General features: G+C 38.0%; 1 protein-coding gene across 1 annotated transcript in view; it reads right to left on the reverse strand.

Moving 5' to 3' along the window:
* The window catches only part of RNMT (RNA guanine-7 methyltransferase), a gene marked incomplete at its 5' end in the record, with an annotated part of 39406 nt that overhangs the window by 9988 nt on the left and 11014 nt on the right, over positions 1 to 18404 (reverse strand). The window contains 6 exon segments of the mRNA XM_036743537.1: positions 1611 to 1710; positions 1712 to 1726; positions 7089 to 7113; positions 7116 to 7252; positions 16705 to 16886; positions 17917 to 18049. Of these exon segments, the coding sequence (XP_036599432.1) occupies positions 1611 to 1710; positions 1712 to 1726; positions 7089 to 7113; positions 7116 to 7252; positions 16705 to 16886; positions 17917 to 18049 (592 nt within the window).

Genomic DNA, 18404 nt, shown 5'->3' on the forward strand with positions numbered 1-18404 from the left:
TTATTGAGAGAAAGATAGAGAAAACAAAAGGCAATTTCAATAGTTCAGGTACAATGTGATAAGGGCCTGCACCAGGGTTATGGCAGTATCAGAGGAGAGAAAGGGATATACGTGAGAGATGTTATGAAGGTAAAGGGAAAAGGAAGATTATTCAAGAGATATTATGAAGACGAAATTGACAGGAGTTGGCAACTGATTGAATAGGATAAGAAAGAAGGATCATCTAGGATGCAAGACTGAGTGACTGGAAAAATGGTGGTGCCCTTGACAGTAATAGGGAAATTAGAAAGAGGGGATGATTTTGGAGGGAAAGAGAATGAATTCTGTTTGAAGAGTTGACTTTAAGATGTTTACAGGACATCAGGTTCAAAGTGTCCAATAAGCAGCTGAAAATGTGAGAGACTACAAGTCAGCAGAGAAGTCAGGGCTGAAATCATCAGCAAACAGATGATAACTGAATCTGGGGGGGGGGGGGGTGATCAAATGAAATAGTAAAGAGGAAGAAAAAAAGATCCAGGACAAAGTCTTGGGAAATACTCAGGGTTAGCAGGACTGACCTAGATGAAGTTACAGCAAAAGAAAGGAAAAGCTGGATAGGTAGGTAGGAAGAGAGTCATGTTGCAAAAACCTAGTGAGAAAAAGGCGACCAACAGTATCAAAAGCTGTAGAGAAGTCAAGAAAGATGAGGAATGAGAAAAAGACATCAGATTTGGCAATTAAAAGAATATTAGTAAGTTTGGAGAGATTAGTTTCATTTGAATAATAAGGTTAGAAGCCAGAGTGTGGAGCAATGGTGTCAAATCAAATTCAAACAGGAATCATACATAAGGATTCCCATCAGCTGCACACTGATTTAGTTTTAAAATGTAATATGAGAATAGTAGGGAAGCAGCCAACGGACAGGGAGATTTTTGAAGACAAGAGTATTAATGATAGAGGAGCAATCTGTTGGAGAAGATGGGATGGAATGGAGATCATCTGGGTATATGTAAGGTTTTGCCTTGGCAAGGAAAAGGGCCACATCTTCATGTGAGACAGGGATGAAAGGGAAGATAGTGACATATATGGGGGATATGAAATGAAGAAGTCGTCCTTGGTGAATAGTTTCACAACTTTTAGAATAAAAAACGAAGCAGGGTTCTCAGGTGAGAAGGGAGGAGAGGGAGTCCAGGGAAGTTTGAGATAGACAAAAAGGTCTGAAAGAGCCTAGGGAATTAATTGGAAGATTTAAAAAGACTGTTTTGCCACAATGAAGGCCCAGTTAAAATTATTATAAAACATAAATTTGTAGTGAATCCAATTACCATAACTTTGCAACTCCCCCCAGCTTTGTTCAGTAGAACAATGAGTAGGGACAAAGGCAGGAGATAATGGGAGTCATCCAGGAACAAGTAGGCAGGGCAAGATCAGTGATAAGGGGGCAAGATACATGACAAAAGAATTGAAAAGATCCTTCAAGAAGTCAAGATGGAAAAGTGCAGCCAGTGCAGCTAGCCAGAGATTGCTGGAAAGTATGAATGTAGAAACTGTTTGGAAAACACTTCAAAAATGAAAATCTAGTTGAACTTGTGAAATAAATGGCAATTTCAAATTCTTTTCAAAATACTTACCTCTAATGCCTGCATTCGTTTGAGGAGCACTTTGTTTTCAACATTCTTGATCTTTTCTTCATAGAATTCCAAAAATGTCTTTTTGTAAACGAGTTTCATGATACTTCTTTGCCATTCTGTTAAAAAAAATTCTGATAGTGTAGTAAAAAAAATACAGATTTTGAATAATTTGAACTTCTATGCCACAGTGACATCTTCAGGTTTCAAATAAAATAACCACTCTCCCTAGAAATGATAACACACTGATAGAAAATGCATTCATTCATTCCATAAGTTATCATTAGTAAATCCTAAAATGTACAAAGCACTCAATTAGGAGCTCTAGGAGATACATCAGAAGTATAAAGCATAAACTCTACCCTCAAGGATCTTACAACAGAGTACACAAATTTATGTACACAAGGTATTTAACACTGGAAAGAATTTATAAAATATCTTGTCTAACTTCCTTGTTTTATAACTAAAGGCCCTGAAAAGGAAAGGGAAACTAGAAAAAGTTACCATTCAAAATGTTAAGGAAATCTGAGGGCTTGAAAGACAAGAGCCAAGCCAGGTTAACAAAAAGGATGAAATTATATCACTTGAAGCTGAGTAAAATAGTTTAAAGAAAAAAATACTACTTTCAGAGGGGAAGTAAAATGATGGCATTCATTAATTACTGAAGAGGTTGAAAATAGTAATATTTCCTCCCCCAATTTAGCTAAATCAATAGATTCTAAAATCTACAATGAGCTATCATGTAGTCAGTCCTGTCAATAAACAACAGAAATGAAAGTTGTGACTCAAAAGATTAGTTATTAACTGAAAAGCTGATTATCTTTCCACTAATCTTCACAAGTCAAAGGATTTTCAGATGAGAAATGAAGGGATATTTAACTTTTGCAAAGTGTTTTAATTAAACTTCAAATATGGCTTCCACCCTATGCCTGACATTTTCTTAAATTTTTTTTTTTCAGAGATTGGGTCTCCTTTCTCACCCATGCTGGAAATGCCAACTGTTTCTGACCTGGGCCAGTCTGTTTCTCCTCAGGCAGCCTGGTGGCTCTCTGCTCCAAGGACTTGCCATATTGATGCTGAACTTACTGTGGACACCCAACCAGCTTAGCTCATTTAGAAGTCCCATGCTCAAACAATCTGCTGTCCTCAGCCACCTTGGTAGCAGAGACTACAAACTTGTGCCAACTAGCCTGGCATTTACTTTTCTCCCCATTACCATGGGGAGGCAGCTAAATAAAAAACTCAACAAGTTTTCAAACACTACCCAAAAATCAAAACTTGAAATTTTAAAGTGTGAAAACTTATCCAATGTAAACTTGTGCTTATAACTTTCTTTATGCTAACGAAAAGGATCTCAGCAGAGATATTTGTAAATATCTACAAAGAATATACAATTTTTACTTGCAGAAATGTTACTAAGAATTCTGTAAACCACAATTTTATAAGCTACTTACTATTATAGTAAGCTATGAATAAAAAAAAATCAGCAAAAATCAAGAGTAGCTTATGGTACTATTAAAGAATCTAATTATTCTTCATGTAAGAAAACCAAATAAACCAAAAAGAAGATACTAAAAAGAATGTTTCAAAAAAGTGGGAGCAGTGAAACTCAGAACTATACCATAAAATTAGAACTCTAAAATTCAGATGGTTTACACTAAAGTTCATTTTTGCATGACATCACAAGGATCTCCAATGCTTAGCTTGGGTTCTACTGATAGATCTAAGACTTACCTGGTAAACCTCCAATCCAAGTTAGTTGCCTTCACCATTCACCCCCTCTCCATGGTTTACCTGAATTCCACCAGAGAGAGGAAGACAGCCCATATAAATGCCCTCTTCCTCCTATTCTAGCACTTTATAGTTAGTACCTTACTCCCCATATGCCACTTCCAAGTTCTCCCTCTACCATTATCACTCAGTAATCTGTTCTCATTTGAAGTTCACTCAATTTTTCCTTCTTCACCAAGTACAGTCTTTCTCCTCTCCAACTCCTATCTTCGTACTAACAACTTCAACATATATACTGATACTCCCTCAACTCCTCCAATTGTTCATTTCCCATCCAGCCCTCCTCAGCTACACAGAAAGTCATACTTCTGACCTTGCCAGCAACGCGTTAATGAACTCTGTAATTCCTTTATCTGATCATCATCTGTGCTTCATTCCAGTTCTACTTCTGCCTTGCATACCCTAACCTATTCTTCATCCTCATTATGACCAGCAATCTTTCAGCTGCTTAATTCTTTCCCAGTCATCCTCTCTACACTGGCTACACTTTCCTCCCTTCTCCATCTTGACCCCTTGGTGAACCAGTTCAACTCTATGCTGTTGTTTTCTCTCAAGTCCCTTGACTCCTTATCTTATTGCCAATCTTGCCCTACCAAGTCTCAGCTCTGGATCACTCCATCATCCTGTCTTTGCTCTTATGCTGTGCTGAGCAAAACTAGGGAGAAAATCACAAAATCACTTTTTCTGACTGGGCCCACTACAAATTTATGTTACATAATAATTTCAACTAAGTCCTCAATGAAGCAAGGCAATCCTTTTATACCTCCCTAATCAAGCCTCTCCCCCATTTGTCATAGCGTCTTTCCTAAATTTTCATTCTTCTTCAAAACTGGCTAGCCACCCCTCCTCTCTGAAAATCCTGCTTCATATTTTACTGAAAAAAGTATGAAGTCATTCACAAAGGAATTCTTCTCATCTCATATCCCCTTGGTATACTACTATCTTCCTTCAACACTGTCTCACACAAAGAGATGGTTCTTTATATGCACACATGACCCATCTTCTCCAGCAGATCTATCATTTCTCTCTAGGTTTCAATGACAGTGCTCTCTCCTGGTTTTCCTACTGTATGACCATTCATTCTCTATCTCCTTTACTGACCCTCACTCAAGCTGTACATGTTAATCATGGTGTTTCCCAGGTCCTCTTTTCTGGGCCCTCTTTTCTTTCACTCTCTCTGTATTAATTTGCTTGTTGATTCATCCGCCCCAAGGGTTCAATTATCATCTCTATGTGAATGATTCTCAGGTGTTCTGTCCAACCCTAACCTGTCTCCTGACCTCCAATGTTATACTTAAAACTGCTTATTAGAAATCTTGAACTAGATGCCCTGTAGACATTTTTAATTCACTATGTCCAAAAGAAAACTGATTCTATCTCCACCCAAGCCTCACCTATGCCTAACCTTCCCTCTTACTATCAAGAATACCACCATCCTCCCCAGTACCCATGCTCACACCCTACTTGTCCATCCTTGACTCCTCACTTTCTTTAATCCTCCTTCCTTCATCCAATCAGTTGCCAAGTCCTATCAATTTTTTCCTTAACATGTATGCCCCTTCTCTCCTCTGATACTGTCATCACCCTAGTTCAGGTTCTTATCACCTCATACCTGAACTACTGCAACAGCCTTCCCCTACCTTGTCTCTTCCCATTCTAAACCACCCTCTGCTTAGCTGTCAAATTTATCTTCCTGAAACATACATTTTACCATGTTATTCCTCCATTCAATAAACTCCAATGGCTCCCTATTACCTCCAGGATCAAACAGAAAATCCTTTGTTTGGTTTTTAAAACTCTTCATCACCTAAGCGCCTCCCACCTTTCCACATACTCTTCCTAATATTCTTCACCAAAGCACTGCATCTACTGACTCAAGGCATTTTCAATAGCAGGCCATCATGCCTAGAATCCTCTACCTCCTCACCTCCAGCCTCTTAGGTTTTAGGTCTCCATCAACCCTGAGCTTAAGTCCCAATTTCTGCCTTTTTGTCTTAAGTGTCTTCCTTATGAGTATCTCTAACTCATCATATATGTTTGTGTATATGCATATATGTATATGTATGTATGTGTATATTATCTGTATTCCAATTTATCATATATGTATGTAACTTCTTTGTACATAGTTATTTTCATGTTGTCAAACCCATTAGAATGGGAACAGGGACTGGGTTGGTTTTTTTTTTTTGCCTTTCTCTGCATTCCTTTCATTTAGTACAGTGATACTTAATAAATGCCTGGTAGCTTAACCTGATATGAAGATCTGCGCAAAAGTCTGCATGATGAAGTGTCACTGTTCGACACAAAAATAAAAAAAAATCAGAATCTCTACTGTATTAAGATTAGCTTTCCTAGTCAAATCATAATTTCGTGAGAAATTTTACAACAGTAAGCAGTACAAAGTAGAACTAAATCAAATTCAAACTAGCGTACTTCCCATGAGTTTTTCTACTTTTAAGAAACACTCTAGTCATCTTTTCCCCCAAACTGGTTGCATCTTTTCTTACTAGAAAACTTGCCTTTTATACAAGCAGTGCTTTAATATTTGCAAAGTGCTTGAAAATATTAACTTATTTTATCCTGAGAGATAGTTGTTAATATTTCCATCATACAGACCAAGAAGCTGAGGCAGAGATCAAGTGACATGAACAGGGTCATAAAGCTAGTTAAGTGTCTGAGGCTGGATCTGAAACCAGATCTTCCCAACTTCAGAGCCAGTTGCTCTATCCATGATGCCACCAGCTCCCTCTATCTAGTTTCCTTACCATCTACTACCCAAGCCAGTAGACACCCTTCTGCTATACTAACTTGATCAAAACAGACTCTCAAATTATTTTCAACCTAATTTCTTATCTAAAGATTCATCCTTCAAACTACTCTTCTTCATGGCACATATTATGTTGCTCTCCTAATTCTTTTTTTTTCTAATTCTTTATTGTCTACTACATAAATTTAAGTTCTTATTCTAATATTCAAGCTCCACTCCCCTAACCTGGTTATACTCTCTACCTCTCCCTCTCCAACCTCATTTCACAGATTCCCTTCCAATATGCCACACTCCCATTGAACTAGTTGCCAAACTATCTACTAACACTATGTGTCTAATATTTATGCCTTTATTCATACAATTCTCTTTGTCTGGAATGACACCTGGCCCCCATCTGCCTTTTAAATCGTTCAAGCCCATCTCAAAAGTTACCCACTCCATGAAACCATCATCGATTTCCCCAGTCAGAAATGATCCTTTCTCTAGTCTCATACTTTGTACATCTGTGTTGTCCTTATTATATAGTCTCTTCTGAATTAGTTACTACATAGATAGTGTGGAGTATAACATAATTGTAGTGTGACATTCTCTTTGCTAAATTGTAAGCTTCATGGAGCATGTTTCAATTTTATTTGTATCTCCCCAGCACCTAGTACAATATTTTGTCACAATGTAGGCGACAGATAAATGGCTGCTGATTTAATTTTAGAAGTCAAAGAAAAACAAAAGAGCAAGGCATCATAACACCTCAGTACCAGTATTGTGTAAATAGTTAACTCTTCTATTTGTAAAGCTATACTCCTCAGAGTTCCACTTTTTTTTTTTCCCAATAGTGGATGAACACAAATAGAATGTTACCCATACTCCCTCACCCGTTTAAGGCAGGTAAGAGAATAGAAAAGGATAAATTATGAAAGTCTTACTCAATCAGCAAAGGAAAATAAACCAAAATTCTGGAACATCCACAACACCTTCCAAGTTGAAATCATATTTGCATCCAAATAAAGGATATTCCCCCTTCTTCTGAAACTTTACAGTGTAGACTTCATTTCCAACTGATTCTGTTTCTGAGGCCTCAAGCCGTTTTCTGTAAGTTACCAAAAGGATAAAAATCAGATTAATAATAAATTTATTCTAATCATTCATTTGAAAATATTGAATCTGACAAAAAGTCATCAATTTGATTAGTTTTGCATATACTGGTTTTGTGCTACTTTCAGAGGCAATATAGTTGAACACTAACTTTATACCATTAAAAATAGAGAGAAAAGTAGAGGTAGTACTCCAGGTCCAAATAGCTTCAATCTCTCCTATATTTGATCTATAGGCAGAATGCTACTACAAACCTCCAGTTCTATACGTAAGTAAATCCATATAAGTAGGCATGTCATGAAAGTTTGTTTTTCAGTTCAGTATTTGAACTTTGGGACATAGAAACAATGTTATAAAGGATAAATTAGGTTGTGAAATGCGGTCACGAAACTAAATAACCCCATAATTATACCTTAAATGTAGTACCATTTCAAGTATACATAACCACTGTTTTATAACACTGTTCCTATAAGAAACTATGTTCTGAAGGGGCATCAGGAAAGGATCTCTCCCACAAGTGACCAGTGATGGAGGTAGGTAAGTTCCTATCATATGAAAAGGTTGTTAACTCCTAAACGCCAATAATTTGTCAAAACTACATCCACATAAGCTAATATTCTGGATCAATAATTAACCCAGTATTCTCAATCAAGAAAAAACTCAAGATGAGTACATCTAAACCTCTATCCTGGGATCATGCCTTGTCCTTTAAAGCTACTGCTTTTGCCTTTCCTAGAATATATTCTTCACTCAGACTATCCAGCCTGTTCTTTAAAATTAAGTACAAATCCCTTTCTTCTCCATGACATAATTCTCAGACCTCAACTATACGGCACTTGTATACAATTCAACTGCAATTATAATAAGCAATTCACTGTACTCTCTGTACTGTTATACATTGTTCACAAACCTACAATTGTCTTCCTGATAAGATTTTAAACTTATCGAGGTCAAAGACTGTGATGTGTGTTTATTTCTATCCAAAGGAGTCTAAGACCATATTGTAGGCACCCAGCAATATCTGCAAATTTGACTAGGTGGTTAACAGTGTTAAACACCAAAGAGGGCATATAAAATGAGGACCAAGAAAAAAAGCCACTGGCTTTGGCAAGATCAATTTGAAACTGAAATTATTATGGAAAACTCAATAGCAGAGAATAAAACTTAGACTTAATATCTGCTTCCGGTATCCAAGTAGACTGTCTTTATGAAACCATATCCTGGGTAGGATGGTGATTTAGAATTAAAAATAGATTTGAAATCAAGAAGACCTGGGCTAGAATCCTGTCTCTGCTACCTACTATCTGTGCGACCTCTGGAAAATCATTTAACTTCTCTGGGCCTCACTTTCCTTTCATCATGACAGAACTAATATTATGACACAATCAGTCTAATAACAACTTTAAAGTTTACAAGCACCTCCTTTTTAAAAAGACACTAGCTTATTTGAACTTCACAACTGTGTGAGAAAGGTACTACAGGAAGTAGTTACTACCTTACTTCCAGTTATCCATGTTCACAATACTCACCAGTCATTCTCCCACTTCACACTCACCCCATATATCCAATCAGTTGCCAAGACTTCTCAGGCCTATCTAATATTTCTCAATCCATTCCTGTCTCTCCACTCATTGGACAACACCCGTAGTTCAGGTTCTCATCACCACTCATGTAGAACATTACAAGAGAACACTAACTGCTCTCCCCATTTTAACTCTTCCCTTTTCATTTCATCCTCCACAGAGCAAAAGTAATTTTCTTAAAAGTACAAGTGTGAATATGTTCTCCCCCCTGCTCAAGAAATCTCAGTGATGCCCTAGCCCTATTTCTCCTAGGGTCACACTAAAGTTCTATTTAGCACTGAAAACCTTTCACAACCTGGCTCCAAAATGCATTTCCTGGCTACTATTACACATCACCCATCACAGGCTCTACAGCAATTCAACAGTTCTATGGCCACCCAATAGTTCCTCGTACACAACACCCCATTTTGCACTTTTATGCCTTGACACACATTACCTGTGCTTGGAAAGCACTCCTTGTTTTCTTCAAAGCTCAGCTCAAATATGTCCCCCTACATGGAGTCTTTCCTGATGTCTTCAGCTTATGATGCTTCCCCACAAAAATTATCTTTTTTTTTTAATATATTTATACGTGTACAAGTTATCTTCTCCTACAGAAGTTTCCTGAGTGCAGGGAATGTTTAATTCTTTTCTTTGTAATCCCTAGTGGGCAACAGAGTGCCAAGCACGCTATGCTTAATTAATACTTGCTGACGATTCTTCCCATTATAAATGAGGAAAAACATGCTCAGAAAGTGCTGTTCAGTAGGGGAAAAAAAAACTGGCTGTAGAATCAGAAGACCTGTGTTGAAATTCATCTCTGACATTACCAGTGTGACATGTGGGAATCAATCAACAAAGTTCCTACTATGTGCCAGGTTTGGAGGATACAAAGACTGAAACATCTCGATTCAAAATGAGCTTGTATTCTAAAAGTCACAACCTCCCTAGGCCTCTGCGTCTTCATCTGCAAAATGAGAGAAAGGAACTAGATGGCATCTGATATCACTTTCAGTCCTAGATCTATAATTTCTATGAAAAACAAAGTGACTTGCCCATAGACACATAGTTATCAAGTGCAAGAGTTCAAACCGAGTCTTTCTTACTGCAAGTCCAGTCAACTATCCATTATATCATACTACCTTTCATGAACTAACAAATACGGGCTCATAAAAATAATGTGTAGTGGGGGGCAGAGCCAAGATGGCAGCTGGAAAGCAGGGACTTGCTTAAGTTCTCCCTCAAATCACTCCAAACATCTGTAAAAAATGGCTCTGAACAAATTCTGGAGCTGCGGAACCCATGAAATAGCAGAGTGAAGCAGATGTCCAGCCCAGGACGGCCTGGATGGTCACTGGGAAGGGTCTATAACACCGTGCTGGGAGCGGAGCGCAGCCCAGCTTGGGCCGTGCAGGACAGACCAGACCAGGAGTAGGCCGGAACAGGCCTTAGGGCCATGAATCATTGAGCTGTGGCAGTTACCAGACTTCTCAACCCACAAACCTCAAAGACCACAGAGCACGTTAGTGGGAAAACTCTTGCATCAGGTTAGAGAGCAGTCCAGCCCAAGCCCTGAGAGTGGCAGAGTGGCATGGTGGTGGCAGCAGCAGCAGGAAGGTCCTGTGCTGCAGATCCAAGCAGGAGCGCAAGGAGCACTTTGCTGGTGCAGAAGTATCTTCGCCCTGCTTGGATCTGGGTCACAATCCTGGTTGGCGGTTCTTGGGAAAGGAGCAGCGCTGCTGTGGCAGAGCTTGCAGTGACAGTGGAGTAGAAGTAGCTCTGAATACAGCAGTGCTTGGATCCTAAAGCTTGGGACAAAGCACTCTCTACAAGCAGTCATGCCCTGACAAAAAGCTCAAAGGTCAAGTAGTTGGGTGGGAACGTGGCCAGGCAGCAAAAAAGGATGCAGACGCAGACTCTAGAATCTTTTTTTGGTGACAAAGAAGATCTAAACATATAGCCAGAAGAAGTCACCAAATTCATAGAGCCTACATCAAAAGCCTCCAAGAAAAACATGAATTGGTCTCAGGCCATGGAAGAGCTCAAAAAAGATTTGGTAAAGCAAGTAAGAGAAGTAGAGTAAAAATTGGGAAGAGAAACAAGAACAATGCAAGAAAATAATGAAGAACAAGTCAATGACTTGCTAAAGGAGACCCAAAAAAATACTAAAGAAAATAACACCTTAAAAAAATAGACTAACCCAAATGGTAAAAGAGCTCCAAAAAAGCCAATGAGGAGAAGAATGTCTTGAAAGGCAGAATTAGCCAAATGGAAAAGGGGGTCCAAAAGATCACTGAAAAAATACTACCTTAAAAATTAGATTGGAGCAAGTGGAAGCTACTGACTTTATGCGAAACCAAGATATTATAAAACAGAAACAAAGGAATGAAAAAATGGAAGACAATGTGAAATAACTCACTGGAAAATCCAATGACCTGGAGAATAAATCCAGGAGAGATAATTTAAAAATTATTGGACTACCTGAAAGCCATGATCAAAAAAGAGCCTAGATATCATCTTTCAAGAAATTATCAAGGAGAACTGCCCTGATATTCTAGAACCAGAGGGTAAAATAGAAATTGAAAGAATCTACAGATCGCCTCCTCAAAAAGATCCCCAAAAGAAAACTCCTAGGAATATTGTCACCAAATTCCAGAGTTCCCAGATCAAGGAGAAAATGCTGTAAGCAGCCAGAAAGAAACAGTTTGAGTATTGTGGAAACACAATCAGGATAACACAAGATCTAGCAGCTTCTACATTAATGTACTGAAAGGCTTGGAATATGATATTCCAGAAGTGAAAGGAGATAGGATTAAAACCAAGAATCACCTACTCAGCAAAACTGAGTATAATGCTCCAAGGCAAAATATGGACTTTCAATAAAATAGAGGACTTTCAAGCTTTCTCAGTGAAATGACCAGAGCTGAATAGAAAATCTGACTTTCAAACACAAGAATCAAGAGAAGCATGAAAATGTAAACAAGAAAGAGAAATCATAAGGGACTTACTAAAGTTGAACTGTTTTGTTTACATTCCTACATGGAAAGATGATGTATGTAATTCATAAGACCTTTCTCAGTATTAGGGTAGTTGAAGGGAACATACATATATAAATATAGACAGAGGGCACAGGGTGAGTTGAATATGAAGGGATGATAATCTAAAATAATAAAATAAAATTAAGGGGTAAGAGAGTAATAAATTGAGACAGGGAGAAAGGGAGAGATAGAATGGGGTAAACTATCTCACAAAACAGTGGCAAGAAAAAGCAGTTCTGTTGGAAGGGAAGAGGGGGCAAGTGAGGGGGAATGAGTGAAGCTTGCTCTCATCAGATTTGACTTAAAGAGGGAATAACAAGCACACTCATTAGGGTATCTTACCCCACAGGAAAGTAGGGGGATGATAGAAGGGAGGGCAGATAGGAGGAGGAGGTAATCAAAAGCAAACACTTTTTAAAAGAGACAGGTTCAAGGGAGAAAAATGAATAAAGGGAGACGGGATAGGATGGAAGGAAATATAGTTAGCCTTTCACAACATGGGTATCGTGGAAGCATTTTACATAGTGATACATGTGTGGCCTATGTTGAGTTGCTTACCTTCTTAGGGAGGTGGGTAGGAAGGGAAGAGGGGAGAGAATTTGGAACTCAAAGTTTTAAAGTAGATGCTCAAAAAAAAAAGTTGTTTTTGCATGCAACTGAGAAATAAGATATATGGGGAATGGGGCATAGAAATCTATCCTGCCCTATAAGAAAGAAAGGGGAAAGGGGATGGGAGGGGAGTAGGGTGACAGAAGAGAGGGCTGACTGGGGAACGGGGCAATCAGAATATATGCCATCTTGGAGTGGGGGGGGGGGGAGGGTAGAAATGGGGAGAAAATTTGTACTTAAAATCTTGTGGAAATCAATGTTGAAAACTAAAATATTAAATAGTAAAATAATTGTTAAAGGATAAAAAGTTTAAATTTTCCTTTATCTTGTTTTCATCAAGGGTGTGCACAATGAGTGCATCAATCATTCTCTTAAAGATTCTATAGAGGAGAAAATTTGTAGATGACATAGTGGATGGAGTGCTGAACTTAAAGAGTCAGAATGATCTGAATTTGAATAATGCATCAGACACTTAGTAGCAGTGTGACTCTGGAGAAGTCATTCAATCTCTCTCAGCCTCAGCTTTTTTATCTGTAAAATGAGGACAAGAATATCACTTCCTTCCCAGTTTTGTTGTGAGGATCAAAAGAAGTAATACATGTATGGTACTCTGCACACATTAAAGTGTTATAAAATGCTGGCAAAAAAAAAATACAACGTGTAGTTTATGGGAAATCACAGAGTATCTTACAAATTGGGGAAATTTGACACCACTTGGTGTATACCCAGCTTTCAAAATACTTAAAACAATTTCTACCTTCATTGAATTCTTAGCATGCAAATTTAATTGTTACAAGTGTTTTCTAGATACCTCTTCTTTTTCTTCTTTTTTACGAGAGCAAAAAATAAAAGGGCAGCAGAGAAATAGAAAACAGAAAGGAAAATACAGAGAAGATACTCAATAGAAAAGAGGCTGAAGACCAGCTACAGCACAACTAAGCACAAAGCAGTTTTAAGTTCAGTTTTGCTGGTTTTTGTTTTTGTTTAGTTTTTTTTTGTTGTTTCTTACCGTTTTTACTGTAAGTGTATATAGTGGTGTCTGTTAAATCACGTCAACCCAATTGTGGTTCTTCTAGACCCGAATGCTTTTCTGGCTATCTGCATGTCTTTTTTAAACTGGAAGCTCTATATCTTGGCTATAAGGTTCCTGAGGGTTTCTTTAAGGAGGTGACTACTGGGTCCTTCCTATTTCCACTTTGCCCTCTGATTCTAAGAAATTTAGGCAGTTTTTGTTTTTTATTATTGTATTATTTATTTTTTAAGATTTTTTTTTTAATTGAGTTCCAGATTCTCTCGCTCCCTCTCCTCCCTTCCCCTCCCCACTGAGAAGGCAAATAATTTATCAATTATATATGTGAAATCAGGCAAAATATATGTCTATATTAGCCATATCACCAAAAAAAGCAATAAAATTAAAAAGTGAGAATACTACACTGCAATTTGCACTCAAGAGTTCATCAGTTCTCTCACTGGAGGTAGATTGTATTTTCTCATCATAAGTCCTTTAGAATTGTCTTGAATCACCGTATTAATCAGAGTAGCAAGTCTTTCACAGTTGATCATCATTACAATATTGCTGTTACAGTGCACAAAGATCTCCCAGTTCTTCTCACTGTACTTTGCATCAGTTCATATAGGTCTTCCCATGTTTTTTTTTTCCTGAAAGCACCTCGCTTGTCATTTCCTATGCCACAACTGGTTCAGCTATTCCCCAAGTGATGAGTACCCCCTCAATTTCTAGTTCTCTGCCACCACAAAAAGAGCTGCTATATTTTGTACATACATATGTCTTTTGCCTTTCTCTTTGATTTCTTTGGGGTAGAGATCTAGTAGTAATATTGCTGGGTCAAAGGGTATGCACAAGGATATACACAGTTTAATAGCCCTTTGGGCACAGTTCCAAATTGCTCTCTACAATGGTTGGATCAGTTCACAACTCCATGAATGATTCATTAATATACCTATTTTCCCTCATCCCCTGAAGCACTTGTCATTTCTGAAAGGTGTGAGGTGGGTACCTCAGAGTTGTTTTAATGTGCCTTTCTCTAATCAGTAGTGATTTAGAGCATTTTTTCACATGACTATAGATAGCTTTGTTGGCTCTACCATCCCAAGATTTAATTTGAAGTGTTATTTCAAAGTTATATGGAGGGAAACATTTGGGAGAGTTCAGGCAGTACCCAGCCTGGATTCTGCCATCTTGGCTTCACCTAGGCCATTTTCTTTTAAGAATTCTTGAAATAGCATATCTAAGGTCTTTTTTGTGGTTATAGCTTTCAGACAGTCCTAATGATCTTTAAATTTTTCTTATTCATGTTTTCTAAGTTGATTGTTTTGCTTTTTATTCTGTCTTTTGATTTATTTCTTGTTGTCTCATGGTGTACTGGCTTCTATTTGGTCTATTCTAATTTTCAGGGAAATTGCTTGGACAAGGTTTTCTACCTCTTATGCCAAGGTATAAATTCCCACTCCAATTCTCTCTTCCATAGCTTTCATTTCTTTTCCAATTTCTTCCTTTGGAAATTTTATTTTAAAAATTTTAAATCTCTTTTTAAAATCTTTGCTTCATGTCTTCCAAAAATGCTAGTTCAATTTTTGTCCAAGCTGTGTTTTATTTTGAAGCTTTACTTGTACGTGCTTTGGGGCCCTTCTCTTCTGGCTTTCTGACTCGTGTATCCCTGTCACCATTAATAATTTTCAGAAGGGATTCTTCTTGCTCTTGTTGTTTGCTTTTCTTTCCAGCCTATTTCCTGACTTTAGAGTCAATGCCAGAGCTGGGTCCTGCACACTTTTGGAAGAAATGCCTGGGCTGATCCCACTCCTGCTTTCTTGGGGTTTTGAGTACTATTATTCCAGGATCTCAAAGTGAGCTCAGGCTCGAAATCTGCAAGCTTTCAGTGCTGTCAAAGTGATCCAGGGCAAAATCTGAATGCTTTCCCTGATCTAAATTCTGCATGTTTCTGACTTGGGTTGGGGTCTGAGCAACAGCAGACAGCTGCTGGTCTCAGCCACTATTAGCCCAGGAAAGCTATGCTGGTTCAGAGTGTCAGAACCACAGGCTCCCCTTTGTTCTGTGATTTCTACCCTGGTTATTCCACGGTGGGCATCAAATTGGGCTGGATTGACAGCCCAGCTCCACTCCTGAAGTCCAAAGCCACACTGGTACTGCTTTCTTCTGAATTTGTTCCTCTCTAGGAATATGGCCTAGGGCCCACTCCCTACCCAAGCACTCTACCCCAAGGCTTACACCCTGGATCTATGACCTAGGACTGGGTAACAGGCTGTCAGCTGGCAACTATTCCCAGAAAGTGGCCCAGTATGGATCTGTGATGTCCTCTTGTGCTGGTGTACAGTCAGTCTCTCAGTGGGTGCTAGAGTACTCTCCATGGCTAAGCCTGGCCAGACCCCCTCTGCCATCCCTAGTACCTGCGAACCTGTTGTCTCCCTATGCCAATGAGGGCTAAAAAAAATGACACTGTGACTTTTTCTTGGGTATTCCCATCAGGATTAGGTCTGGTACATTTTATAGATCTGTTTAGAAGAGTTGCGGGGGGGCGGGGGGGGGAAGAAGAGCATATTACTAATCTCCTACTATACATGCTCCATTAACTTTCCCACTTTCTTCTCTCTGTACCCAACTAAAGTCAACAGAAATACATCTTGAAATGTAAAGGGCATGCTCTGGTTTTAACATTTTTCTACCTTTAATTTCCCATCTACTTCTCCAAAATAAGAATGTTAAATCAAAAAGAGAAAGGAAGAAAGGAAGGAAGAAAGAAGAAAGAAAGGAAGGAAGGGGGGGGGAGAGAGGAAAAAAGAAAGAGAGAGAGAGAGAGAAACCATTAGATGACTTCCTTGAGGAGACTAGGCAAGTGCAAGAAATTTGACATATATCAAATAAGCAAGAAAATGTTAGAACACGTCAATAAAACCAAAGATATTAAACAATCGTGCAAAGTTTCCAATCAATCTCCAATACTGATATTCTATAACTGTGCTCTTTAAGATCAGCAAGTCAAGGCTCAGCACATAACTATTCTAAGCATGTATTCTCAAAAAGATCTCATAACTTATTTAACTAATGCCTTTAACTACAGCAGTGAGCATATATTTCATTTGTTAGACCTTAATATGACAGTAGATTAACAGAAAATCATGCTGAAAAATAACATTTTAAAAAGCGTACACATTCTGGACATTTCATAAACTATTATCACACTACCAAAAAAAATACTTACATGAGCTCAAAGCTATTTGGTGTAGTACCAATAAAATATCCTCCTGGGCAAAGTTTCTCACAAGCATTTCTGAGCATCATATCAGCCTGTTCATAAGTCTCAAATGAATAATGATACACAAACTGACAACTGCAGATGTCAAAGCACATCTCTGGATCACGAAATTTATCAGTCAAGAGCTCCTGAAACAAATTCAAACAGGTTAACAACTCAAAACTATAAAAGCCTAGATAGAAAACTTTCTCCAAGTTGAAAACGGAATTTGAGAGTCTAAAAGGTAAAAAATTCCAAAACACTTCCAAAGAACTTAAGAAATACAAATTAAACATTGCAACAATACAAGAAGATTCTAGGAAAATTAGTATTTTAGAAGATAAACTGTTAACCAGATAAACGTTCTTTTTCTTTGGTTAGATAAAACACTTCAATTCCAAATTCTATTTAGGGGGGCAAGAAGAGACTGTTAAGAATCATTTTACTGGAAAGGACATTAAATAAGCTGGAAGGCATCCAATGGAGAGGGACTATAGTACCTTACAAATAGGCACCTTAATGTTTGCTGAATGAACAACCAAGATAGGGATGGGTCTTAACTAAGTGCATGCCACATGAGCATCAGATGAAGGAACTGGGGATGATCATGTTGAGAAGACTCCAAGAGATAGTAAAATGAAATCTTTCAAGTATCTGTAGAGTTATCATTTGGAAAGGAACAGAATTAGGCCTTGTTCTGCCTGACCCAGGCTGTGCAGAAACAAGAACAACCGGTAGGATTTGCAGAGGCACGTTTGGGGGAAATTTAAGAAACAACTTCTACTAATGAAAATAATTCAGAGGTTGTATGAGCTGTCTTCCACACTGGAAACCCTGAAGCAAATGCTAGATGAGCCTCTGGCTCATGATGTTCTAGAGGCATTCCTGTCTACAGATTGCTAACCCTACTACTATCTTGCTCAGATTAAAGGATTCAGTAGAAATGTCCAACCAAGGTTCTATGTGAGATGATAAATATCAGCAGTTTACAAAATGACCTGTGAATAGTAATTATTCTGTCACTACTGACCTCCACTTTAAGGTTATTACAAAAACCAATTTCAAGTTTAAAATGGATATGGCTAAGGCAAAAAAAAATCTTCAAAGAATATAAAAAACCAAGGTACAATTCACTTGAGATTAAATAACTGACAAAACTTAAAAAGAAGAAAACAATACCTTTGAGCTGTCTGCAGTTACAAATTCTGCACTGAAAATGTACTCGTGATCACGACAGTGATTTTTCATGTCAGCATAGCGTTGCTGACACTGCTGGAGAGAAACATCAGCAATATCTACACAGAAAAGCTTCCAATTAAAAGTGATTAGACTAAAACACGGTAATAGTAAGATGTAGAGACAGGGTTATGACACAAATATCAAACAGTAATCTTAACTGTAAATTCTTGGCATATAATATAGCTTAGGTACAAAACCAATTCTATTTCCTTCAAAATAAAAGAAAGAAAAGCCTTCATTCTGATGCAAAGGCACCTATTAGTTTATTGTTTTTTAAAAAGGGATAAAAAATTTTTAAGAGGCAAAGCTTATTATTTAAGGACTTAAAAGAATCAACACAAAAGGTGAGTCTTGGTTTCAAACACTATGGTCTAATTGAAGTTACAGTAAATAGGAATTTGGTGAAGAGGAAAGCATTGGTGCCGGTT

This window comes from Trichosurus vulpecula, chromosome 1 (genome assembly GCF_011100635.1).
Source record: "Trichosurus vulpecula isolate mTriVul1 chromosome 1, mTriVul1.pri, whole genome shotgun sequence".
NCBI classification, from domain to species: Eukaryota; Metazoa; Chordata; class Mammalia; order Diprotodontia; family Phalangeridae; genus Trichosurus; species Trichosurus vulpecula.